Source organism: Oryza glaberrima, chromosome 5, assembly GCF_000147395.1.
Source record: "Oryza glaberrima chromosome 5, OglaRS2, whole genome shotgun sequence".
In the NCBI taxonomy this organism is placed as follows: domain Eukaryota; kingdom Viridiplantae; phylum Streptophyta; class Magnoliopsida; order Poales; family Poaceae; genus Oryza; species Oryza glaberrima.
In genome coordinates this window covers 23,474,251-23,486,549 of record NC_068330.1, presented here as the reverse complement: position 1 = coordinate 23,486,549, position 12,299 = coordinate 23,474,251, and the positions used below count along the sequence as shown (strand labels likewise).

The window sequence follows — 12,299 nt, the reverse complement described above, 5'->3', positions numbered from 1 at the left end:
TCAAATCTAGCATGTACTTGTGTGAAATGGGTCCTGCTCCAACATCATATCTACCTTGTATAGCTATAGACTGATTGCTCCACCCCAGCACATCCTTTGTACGACAAACTAACTCCTCAAAGCTAGGTTTTCCACCAAATATAAGTTGCTTAACACTCATCCCCTCGAAATTGCTACCACTGTTACTTTGCTCTACCACCGAACCACCATAGTGCAATCGTACTAATCTATCCATCTACAACATTAACCGACATATTAGCATATTGCATTTTTTAAAAACTTGAATTTGCAATAAAAAAATCTAACCTACAACTATGTCCCCCAACGAAATTGTCCATAAATATCTAAACATACACAAACTTCCATTTGTAACTATCCATCCTAAATTTGAACTCTCGCATTGTGATGAAAATTAAAAAAAAATGAAGTGTTCTTCACTAATTTGGGGGAAAAAATTAGGGTTCTTCCCTAAGTGCCAAAAATCTCCACTAAAAATTAGGGTTCTATGAGCATCTAACCATTGCATCACCAACAACAACCACAACCACAGAGTAGAGAACCAACTAATTAGGGAAAATAACCCCAAATCACTATTCTAGGGTTCATCCATCAATGAGCAAATCCAAGCAAAAAAATGCGAAATGACGAGAGGATTCGGAGGAGAATACCTTGCCACTATGTCCTCCAACAATTTCCCCTCCAAAATGCGACGATTTAGTGAGGATTTTTTTGATTTTTTGGAGGGGAGGAGAGAGATAGTTCGGCGCCGCCGCGCCTCAGCCGACAGCCACTAAGGAAGAAAGAAGGCCCGGGCTGCTGGGCGCGGCTTGGCCAAGGGTTATAGGACCTCAGCGCCAGACCCGATGGCGCTGAGGTCCCGAAGTTCAGCGCCAAGTCAGTCGGCGCTGACATTGCGCCGTTCGCCTTAGGGCCGTCAAGTACTCAGCGCCGATGCGGTAACACCTCAGCGCCATCGACCTTGGCGCTGAGGTCAGGGTCCAGGTGATAGTTTTTGCCAGGGACCAAATTTGCAAATAGTTTCCAAAAAGGGCCAAATTGTCAAATTTGCGGCTCACTATAGTCACCCCTCGAATACGAGTACCATCCCACTAATCACGCGAACCCGACCTATCCTCAAGAAGATGCGATGCCTACGCTGTTTCCACCCCCATGTCGTCAGTTTTTGCCCCCGAAGTGAAGTAGTAGCAACTAACAACTCACCCCATTCCATCGAAGTTGGGCTTGGAGATCCGCCCATCCCAAACATCAAGGACTTGGCGCTTCGCCTGCCGCATGAACTGGAGCAGTTTGGCCTCTCATTCCATCGAAGTGGGGCCCGGAGATCCGCGCATCCCAAACATCAAGGATTTGGCGCTTCGCCTGCCGCATGAACTGGAGCAGTTTGGCCTTGGATAGCGGAGGGTGCTGCACCGGGACGTCGTCGAACAGCACCGAGGGGATCGGACCCTCCGTGATCATGGAGGTGGCGAGGCCGAGGAGGAGCTCGCCCAGCCCCCGCACCTTGTCCTCGACGATGCCGCCGCCGAGCTGCTTGTGGAGGAGAGCGTTGCCGGCGTGCTGCAGGCTTGTGACGCGCAGGAGCTCGTCCCCGGCAAAGTGATAGGCCCCGTCGTCGTCTTCGTCGGCGTCGTCGAGTACGCAGGCGGTGAGGCGGAGGCGGACGGACTCGAGGCTGATCGGGGAGCCGGGAGCGGGAGGTGGGTGCTGCGCGGTGGTGAAGGCGCGAATCGGGTAGTCCAGGCTCTCGGCGGCGGCCGCGATGTCCCGATGAACGGCGATCAGGAGCTCCAGCTTCGGCATGTCCCGAATCTCCCACTTCTTCTCGCCACCGAGCTGACGCGAGAGGATGGCGTGGACGGCGCGAGCCTGCCTGATGCCGCCGTGCAGCGCCACCACCTTGGCCTTGAACCCCACGCGATGGCCGTACATGTCGACCACACGGCGCGCATCCTGGAGAGACCTGACATGGCCGGCTTTCCTGCGGCCGCGGCCTCGGAGATCCCTCGCCATTGCTCTCGATACTCACGCTCGCTCGGTCGCTTCTCACGTGGTGGATTGATTGGCCTTTGGGGACCTGATGCGAGGCGGGTGTGCGAGCGATTTGCGAGGCCAATGACTAGCAATTTATAGGTGAATCGACGCCGGCGGCGGATTGCTTCTGGAAGGTTCAGGCGCAGCGCAAGTGGGTGACGCGGGGAGGCATTACTCTGGATAAGTTTCTTGCTAGGCAAGCAACCCGCTATTCTCACCCGCGGCGAGCTCATTTGGAGAGAGAGAGAGAGAGAGAGAGAGAGAGAGAGAGAGAGGGGGGGAGAGAGGGAGGGGGGAACCGCCATTACTTGCCGGAGGTTGAAGAAGCAGCCTTGGCCGTCGGATCACGATCTAACGGCCCAAGATATTAGTCATCTGACTTTCTTTTTTTTCTTGGAACTGATAGTCACCTGACGTTTAGCGATATGGAAGAAGCAATGCAGGAATCAATCTGTGCTGTAAGTTTTAGTTGTATAACAGTAGTACTACTACAACCAATGTAATTCTCTCATGATTTTATTCATGCGGTGGGCCGGTGGTACTAACGGAAAAATAGTTAGTACTTCGTACACAATTAATTAAATTTAGTTATTACAAATTTGATAGATAAATATATTTAATATTCAAACAATTTTTATATAATTTTTTGGCACAAAATATAGTTTCAAAAATATGCTAACAAAAATCGAGGAAAAATCTGAATCAAAAGAAAAAAAAAAGCCCATATACCAACGGGGTGGACATTCCGGACTGAAATCATTTCATATATTTTGATCGAAATTTTTATTTTTTCATGAATTTTGATAATATTTATTTAAATTTAACTAAATTTTGTTTCGAATTTCGGAATTTTCAAACCGAAATTTTTGAAATTTCGTCATATCAGCACCGCCAGGTACAGACACCGAAAACGAAAAGTCGAACACTGTATACCAGTCGCGACTAGTAAATGACCTGTAGTATAATGCATCGCTCTTAACAATATACTGGAGTATAGGAGTAGCTAATACGACATAAACCAAACAAAATTATGCTAAATATATAATCGATCTGTGCGACGTGCCAAGGTAGTACTAGTGCAGTGCGCATGTTGCGAGTTGCGACTTGGGAGTGGTGATGACCAGAGCAGGATGCGCCCGCTCGGTCGGTCGTCCCCGCGGCTATGCATGCCAGGTAGGCAGGCGGGTACGGGGTTTTTAACTATTTGCCACTGTTACGGAGTGCCACTATTAAAATATCACTTTTCTAAATTTTTTTACACAAACACCACATAAGAGAGAGGTATTTTTCCTATCTAAAGTGTCATACCAGTAAGAGTGACTTGAAATGACCTTTTTACCCCTAATTTGAGAAATATCAGAAATTATATACAAACATATATAATAAAATATTATTTATTATATCTCAAAAAAAGTTATCGCGGGCAAATATACGTCGAACAAGCTCACCATAATTTAATAATAGATTCAACATATGGTGAACTTGTTCAACATATATTTATCCATGATAACTTTTTAATATAATATAGTACGTACTTACTATGTTGAATCTATTATTAAATTGTGGTGAACTTGTTCAATGTATGTCTGCCCGTGATAACTCTTTTTAAAGATATAATAAACATTATTTTCTTATATATGTTCGTATATATTATCTCATATTTCTCAAACTAGGGGTAGAAAGATCATTTCAAGTCCCCCTTGCTGACATGGCACTCTAGCTATGAAAAATATCTCTCTCATGTGGTGTTTATGTAAAAAAATTTAGAAGAGTGATATTTCAATAGTGATATTCCGTAAGAGTGGCAAATAGTTAAAAACTCCGGCGGGTGCGGGTGTCATCGTGGCATTGCTCATCGCCGCCACGCACGACGCTCCGGGCTCCGGGTTGTCCCGAGAAAATTGGGATTATACTATCGTAAAAGAGTGGTTTCGTTAGAATGCTATCACTTCAAACTGATTCACTGAAATGCTATTCTAAATTGGAGGTGGTGTTCACTAAAATGTTATTTTCATTCCTTTAGATAAATAGAAATATTTTTCCTCAATTATAACTTTTTCCCGGACCAAAATACCCCTGATACGGGCCCACCTATCATACTCCCTCCACTCTCTCCTCCTCTTCCCCTCTCTCTCGGGAGCGCCGGTGGCCGGAGGCGAGCAGTGGCCGGCGGCGCCGCGTTGCTGTCCCTCTCCCTCTCCCCCTCCCCGCTCGCCGCCCTCCGCCTGCCCCGTCCGACCGCCTCCTTCTCTCCGCCACGACGCGCCGCCACCATCGTAGCCGTGCGCGCGGCCGCAGCGTCCAACTCCCCGCCTTCTTCTGGGCATCGCCATGGGGATCACCATGGGACACTCATCATGCTCTACGACAGCGCCGTTGAAGCTCAGTGTCGGCCTGTACGACAGCGCCGGCGACTCGCCGCCGGCGTACGACGGCGCGGCGCTCGGCGGCTGCGATGGCGCGCGGAGGCGCCGCTGCTCGTGGTACAGCACCTGCACAACCGTCTGCACCGGCAGGCGGTCGTTCTGCGCCGCGTGCGCGCACGCCTCGCGCGACAGCTTCTGGCAGTCCATCGCCCTGCAGGCCTCTCGCCCTCGCCCACGGAGAAATTCGGATGAGCCTATGGCATCAATCCACATAAGCATTTAGTGGAGTGATTAACGAAGGATTTAGCCATTTTTTAGTGATCGATATGAATGGCAGCTTCTAACCTTCAAGTAGATGTCGATGGCGCGGTACATGCCGTCCTCGTTGAACCTGGCGTGCTACGGGATGAGCTCAGCGAGGGCGGTGAACTAGTCAATGGACAGGTTCTCGTCGGAGGCGATCTTGGCGAGGTAGTTCTCCATGAGCCTGCCGACCTGGGCGACGTCGTTGTGCGGCCGCGACGCTGCCGAGCTGAAGTCGTCGTCGGTGGTGCAGTCCAGCCGTGGCGGCACCGCCGGCGCATCGCCCTCGTGGTCGAGGTAGCCGGCCAGGATCCTCTGCACGGCGTCGATGTCGTAGGCCGTTGTGGCTGCGGCGTCGGGCGAGGAGGACAGGATGAGGAGGTCGTCGAGCACGGCCTAGCCGAGCTGCGCCGCCATCCGCTTCTCGAGGTCGAGCCGGCACGCCAGCGACGGCGACGCGGCGCTGGCCACTGCTCGCCTCCCGCCACCGGCGCTCCCTCGATAGAGGGGAGGAGGAGAAGGAGAGAGTGGAGGGTATGACATGTGGGCTCGTATCAGGGTATTTTAGTAAAAAAAAGTTAAAATTGAGGAAAAACTTTTCTATTTATCCAAAATAGCAAAAATAGTATTTTGGTGAACACCTCCAGTTTAAGATAGCATTTTAGTGAATCAATTTCAAGGGATATAGCATTCCAACAAAACCACTCTTTTTCGATAGTATAATCCCAATTTTCTCGGTCGTCCCCGCGACAGATTTGATGTGGCAGGTTGGTCAGCAGGTCTAGCCTAGGCTGAGCACGCGAAACAACAACAAACGTGCAGACTTGCCAGGACGCAGCATGCGCCGGCTCGATGTACACGGTGTGTGTTTTGTGTTGTGTATAGCGGGGTTCCATTCATTGCTGGCTGTGCCCAACTCCAATGTTATACTGCTTACATCAAGGGCGTACAGTATGGCTTATCGTTCAGCTTATTCTTGTTTTATCCCTAAGATTTATTAGCATATAAAAACTAATCTATTATATAATTAAAGTAATAGAAAAATGAGGCTCTACGTTCACTCTCACGGCTTAGAAATTTTCATATTAATCGGAGAAAATGAAAAACAGAGTCCTTATAGAAATACAATTTAGAAATAGTTAAAATTCGGAATTAAAAAAATAAGGAATATTGGAAGAGGACTAGAGTCTATACAGAAATACAATTAAGAAATAATAGAAATTCAAAATTAAAAATAAGGAATATTAGAAATAGAATATAAAGTCCATATAGAAATACAATTAATAAATAATAGAAATTCAGAATTAAAAAATAAGAAATATTATAAGTAGAGTATAGAGTCCATATAGAAATACAATTTAGAAATAATAGAAATTCGGAATTAAAAAATAAGAAATATTAGAAGTAGAGTATAGAGTCCATATAGAAATACAATTAAGAAATAATAAAAATTCGGAATTAAAAAATAAGGAATATTGAAGTAGAGTACAGAGTCCAAATAGAAATACAATTTAGAAATAATAGAAATTCGGAATTAAAAAATAAGGAATATTGAAGTAGAGTATAGAGTCCATATAGAAATATAATTAAGAAATAATAGAAATTCGGAATTAAAAAATAAGGAATATTGAAGTAGAGTATAGAGTCCATATAGAAATATAATTAAGAAATAATAGAAATTTGGAACTAAAAATAAGGAATATTACAAGTAAAGCATAGAGTCCATATAGGAATTTAAAACTAAATAAAATTTAAAATAAACATAATAAAATTAAAAGTAGGGTTTAGAGTTCGTATAAAAATACAATTTACAAATAACTAAAATTCGAAATTTAAAAAAAAACATGGGAAGAAGAGTCTAAGGTCAATATAGAAATGAGATTCGAAATTAAAAATTAAACAATATTGAAAGATGAGTTTAGAGTCCACCTAGAAATACAATTAGAAATAAGAAAAATTCAGAATTAAAAATAAATAATATTGGAAGAAGAGCCTAGAGTCTATATAGAAATATAATTTACAGATAACGAAAATTTAGAATTAAAAAAAAGGAATATTGAAAGACGAGTCTAGAGTCCATATAGGAATATAATTTACAAATAACTAAAATTTGATATTAAAAATAATTAATAACTTACACGTATATAAAATACAATATGAATATTACACATTAGTAGTTTCGTAAAGTTAGTACATAATTTAAAATTATGTTGTCATTTTAATATATTTGAATAATACATTGAGAAAACATATATGCTATTATATGAGAGAAAATATAATGATGCTAGCCGCGCAATCTGCATGGGCCACCATGCTAGTTTATATAAACATATATATACACCTTTTATCGATGTAAAAGCAAATAATATAAATAAATTGCAATGAGAAAACTACAAAATTAAATCAAATCTAAAGTTTAAATTTAAATTTTTGGCTTACATGTCTAAGTCAAAGTAAGCATTAACGAAAAGACAAGATTAGAGGGAATTTTTTACCATGAGCTAGTAGCAAAAATACTGTCGCGCCGATGTACCATGATGAGTTGTTGCGCCGACGTACCATGATCAGTGTTGGCTGGGAAGCTGCCCATGTAGCTCCTAATCTTAATTACTTAAAAATTACTAATACTAGCAAAAATGTCCGTGCGTTGCAACGGGTAAAATTTGTTATTAATAATATACGTTTTTCATGCATAATCATGTCAATGACAATATTTCTTTTTTAATGAGCGGCTTTTTGTATAAAAGTGTTTTTTTTCTTGCGCGATTTTCTCAATCCATTTTTCAGAAATGGCGCATTTCTTTATAACAAATTTTTCCTAGCATGTTTTATTTTTGCTTATTTTACTGACGAAGAAAACCATATTTTTCTCCCTTTTTTGCTTTTCTTTTCTCGTGTGTTTTTTTTTCCTATTTTCTCACACGTTTTTTTCTTGCTATTTTCGAATGTTCTTTTTTACTTTTTTTTTCCAATACAGTAGAATGTATGACGAAATAAGGCCATGTAGTAGATGGCAAAAAATCGATGATCCTATCCGACTCAAGCGTCCATCAATTTAGCTTTTTTCTAATAGTTTTTTCAGAGCGATTTATTTTTTAGTAGACGGTGTTTTTTTTCGCGCGATTTTTTAAAACCAAACTTTTAGAAATGGCGTGTTTTTTCTGACAGTTTTTTCCTCGCATGTTGTTTTTAAAATATTTTTACCGACGATGGAAATAAATTTTATTGCGCATTTTTTTATTGAAGATGGAAGACCTTTTTAGCGTGTTTTTTTGCGGTTTTTTCTGACTTTTGCCTCACGGGTTTTTTTGAACCGTTTTTATTTTCTCATTCATTTTCTCTTTTTAAATAGTTAGATTAGATTAGAGATAGAGAAGAGATATATACTGGTTAGAACTCGGATTTTGTTTCGCCCTTTCCATTTTTTTCTCGCGTGCATTTTTTATTTTATATGAACCATTTTTTTCGCCACTTTCTTAGGGAATCGGACGAATTTTTTAGATGGTTTTTCAGATTTTTTTTTTGCCTTTATAGGAATTAGATTTTTTTTTCGTTTTTAAAGGAATTGGATCTAGCTTTTTTTTCACCACTTTTTTTTTTGCCTTTTCTATGAATCAATTTTTTTTTCCATTCGGATCTACAGTTTTTTTCGCCACTTAGGGGAAAAATACTTTTATTCTTGTTGTTTTTCTTTATTTTCTTTTTTGTACGGCTTTCCTTTTTCTTTTTATGCACCTTTCTGCCTTTGTTATCTCTCTTTTATTATTTTTTTAACAAAAACGACCTCAAGTACCTTATTGCAAGATTATAGGGACTTAAATGTAAATATAAAAATTACAGGGACTAAATGCAAAAAGTACAAACCCAAAAATTAAAATCATATAAAAATGGAATGATCTCGACCTGTAGGTTCCGTTTTTTGCAAACAGATCTTCAATCCGGCACATCAATTTTTTCACCAATCTAGAGTCGAAATTTTTTTTTTTTGGTTTCTGAGAGGGACTTTTTGTTTTATTTTTTTTCGCTAATCAGCCCAAATGGAAACGGATGGGAGTTTGTTTCCTATTTTTGTGGAATCGGACAAATTTTTTTTCTTTTACCACGTCGATGGAATTTTTTTTTTTGGATCGGATAACTTTTTGGTTTTTTCCTTCTTTTCTGATCGGACTTCTGGTTTTTTTTGGTTTTTTTCGCCCTTTTTTTTCTGGATCGGACTTTTTTTTCGTCCGGTTTTTTTTGCCTTTTTTTTTTCTGGATCGGACCTTTTTTTGGCACTAATTTCCCCCGGTTTTTTTATCGGACAAACCTGGTTTTTCCGTCCGGTTTTTTTGGTTTTTTTCGTCCTTGTTTTCTGGATCAGACTTTTTTTGTCCGGTTATTTTATCAGACAAACTTGGTTTTTTCTGTCCGTTTTTTTGACGGATGATAGAAACACCTCTTAAAAATTTTTAAGTAGTAGAGATTTAGTTTTTTATTTATCGATCCGCTCGCATAAGATTTCCTACGTCGCTTTGCGCGTTTGCTTTACATATGATTTCCTTCACTGTGTCGTGTGCGCGCGTCTGGAGTCCAAGTCCGTCCGCAAGCCCCATGGAACGGCGAACGTTCGCGCAATACCTTTTTCGCCTGGAACGCACGTTTATCTCCCTCCTCTTATCATCTACTCCATATATCTCCAAAAAACCATAGCACTAATCGAGGAGCAAATTGAAAAAACGGATCAATAAGGAGGAGAGAAGCAGGAGTGGTGGATTGGTTTTTCCCGTCATCTTCTCATAAGTTCTTAAAACAAACCCTAGCTGAGGCTTGCCCTGCTATAGCGGACCTTTTCGTAGTAGCGAGGATCTGATGCATTCTACTTTTCCTTTTGTGATTAAGATTGTTCCAGAGAAAAAATTTACTCTCTGAACATGATCGTTACAGTTTACCAATATGGAGTATCATGTGTTGTTGCACTAGCTTAAGTAGACTAATCTGAGTTTCACCCAAATCCTCAATCACTCCGGGGGAATTGGTTCGGATGTAGTAATAAATAATTTAGACTATTGAATGATTTACTCTCTCCGTTCCATTTTAAATGCAACCATAATTTTCCGTGTCAAACTTTGATTTCGTCTTATTTAAAAAAAAATTAAAAACAAAAAATGCATAAAGTACTGCCAGGGTTATGGATACCACATACCTAATAGTAGTTGACTAAATCTCGGCAGAACCTACCATATACCATGTCTTATACGGAAACAACCTTCGGATATATGATGAGTTCCGCATAAGGAGGGATGAATATAATTCTACATGAAAATGACAAGGACTACTCGGATTGTATCCATAATGGTTTCCCTATCTCTACTTGGACAAGGGGATACCTATGGGTATAAATACAAGACCCCCTAGGAGGAGAGGGGACACGGAACAATAGATTAAGACACAAGATCAATATACAAGCCAACATACGTCAAGACAATTCGCCGGATATCGACATTAGAGATATGCCTAGAAAGACCCTATCAGGTACCTACAGAAGCCAGCGGTAGGGATCTAGCGCTGTCTCTGATCTCGCCGGGAACATATTCGAGGAGGAAGGCTACCCTGTTGTCGACTACGAGTCAACACTTCAGACCGCCAAGTCGACAACAGTTAGATAGGCTACCCCAAATATTGTACTGGTGTGATTATGGTGAATAAGAGCAACTACCGGTTTCAGCCAACAGGAGTAGGGTTATTACCTGACAATTCAGGGGCCCGAACCTATATAAAAATCCTCGTCCCCATCTCTTTTACCTCAATCTCGCATATATCCTAGTACCTCAATCTCGTCCCCATCTCTTTATGAAACCCGATAATTTGGAAAATAGTCAAATCACCAAAATTGAACCTTAATCTTGTAGTGTTATAATAAATTTAGTTTATCTCGTTGCATCTTTTCTAGTAGAAACAAAAAATCTTCCCTCTAGAATTTTTTTCCCTCTAAAAAAAGTAGAAACAAAAATCAAATAAAAAGGAAATAAAGCAGACCTAATAGAAGAAACGTGCATTATTACATCGCGCCAGGATGATTCTAATTAATAACCAGTCCGAAAATAAAACAAAAAAGAGGATATCAACCAATTAACCAAACTATGCAGAAAACACTCACTAGATCTCATTCACATCACACATGCTACTGATCATCATACAGAAGTACTCCACCACCTCGAGCGACTAGTACTCCCGCGGAGATATGGCATCAGCCATGACGGCGGCCACCGTCCCACTCCAAGAAGAGCCTGACCAGGTTGTTGGTGTTAAGCATATAGCATTGTATCTCTCGTATATAGCATGCTATTGTATATTTCCTTTGGCCGTTCCTTCCTAATCCCACCCGGGTGTGTTTCTATAAACTGGTAGAGCTGGATATGGACCGGAAGGTTCTGCGCCTACTTGTACTCCGTGCTACGCATCAATGGAATACACGTTGAGTCTATCAATCCAACATGGTATCAGATTTCTTCCGCTTCCGCTAAACCCTAACACCTCCAGCGTCGCCGTTGTGTGCTCGACGCCATGTCGTCGCCTCCGCCTCCCCCGACTGCACATGACGCCGCTCTCGCCCAGGCGGTCCAAGCAGTCGCCGACTCCGTCCGCGCCAGCTACAAACCGCCCGAAGAACTCCTCGTCGACCCCACTACCATCCGCGCCGTTGCTGACGCCGCGGCCGCCACGGCTGAAGCAGCCGCTCGCGACGCCTTCACCAACTTCCTCCGGCCCTCCTTCAAGCACCGGCCGCCGGCGAGCTCGTCGACACCTCGTCCACCCTCGTCGACCCCATGATGGAGCCTCCGGCTCCTGCGACGGACGTGCCACCGTCGTCCCTCACACTCTCTGCAGCAGACCTTGTCACCGTCGTAGCGCAACTCGGCGCTCTCTCGACGGAGCCAGGACGACTGCCTCCACCACCATTGGCGGTCCTTCTAGCGCCGCCGCCGGTCATCGACGCCGACACCCTAGTCACTCTCCACCAGCAGGCCATCTCCGTTCTCAACATCAAGGCGTTGATCCCTGTCACGCTCGACCTCACCGCGGGAACTACACTCGCTGGCGCGGCATGTTTCTCGTGGTCCTCGGCAAGTATGCTCTCACGGACCACGTACTCTCCGACGATCCTCCCGCTCATCCGGACTGGGCCTAGATGGACTGCGTCGTGCTCACTTGGCTCTACAGAACCATCTCCGCCGACCTCTTCCATGAAGTCCTGTCCCCGACGTCGTCCACGCGTATCGTCTGGCGCAACCTCGAGCACCAGTTCCTCGGCAACTCCGAGCTTCGTGCCATCAACCTCACCACCGAGTTCTACACCTTCCTCCAAGGCGACATGTCCGGCACCGACTACTGTCGTCGTCTTCGCGCCATGGTAGATTCGTTGGCGGACCTCGGCGAACCGATCACCAACAAGACGCTCGTCCTCAACTTCCTTCGAGGTTTGAATGAAAAGTACCACAACTTGCAGACGATTCTCCCCATGCAGCGCCCGTTCCCGACGTTCCTAGAGGCACGCTCGCAACTTCTCATCGCCGAGATCAACAAGGGACAAGGCCACTC

At 43.3% G+C, this 12,299-nt stretch overlaps 1 protein-coding gene and 1 pseudogene across 1 annotated transcript; both read right to left on the bottom strand.

Annotated features, from left to right (window-relative positions):
* Window positions 1-1,266: 1,266 nt before the first annotated feature.
* On the bottom strand, window positions 1,267-2,031 carry LOC127773227 (uncharacterized). Its single transcript, XM_052299253.1, has one exon. It carries the CDS (start codon window positions 2,029-2,031, stop codon window positions 1,267-1,269), a length of 765 nt encoding a protein of 254 aa, XP_052155213.1.
* Window positions 2,032-3,959: 1,928 nt separating this feature from the next.
* LOC127774284 (BTB/POZ domain-containing protein At1g03010-like) lies at window positions 3,960-11,874 on the bottom strand (annotated as a pseudogene).
* Window positions 11,875-12,299: the final 425 nt, after the last annotated feature.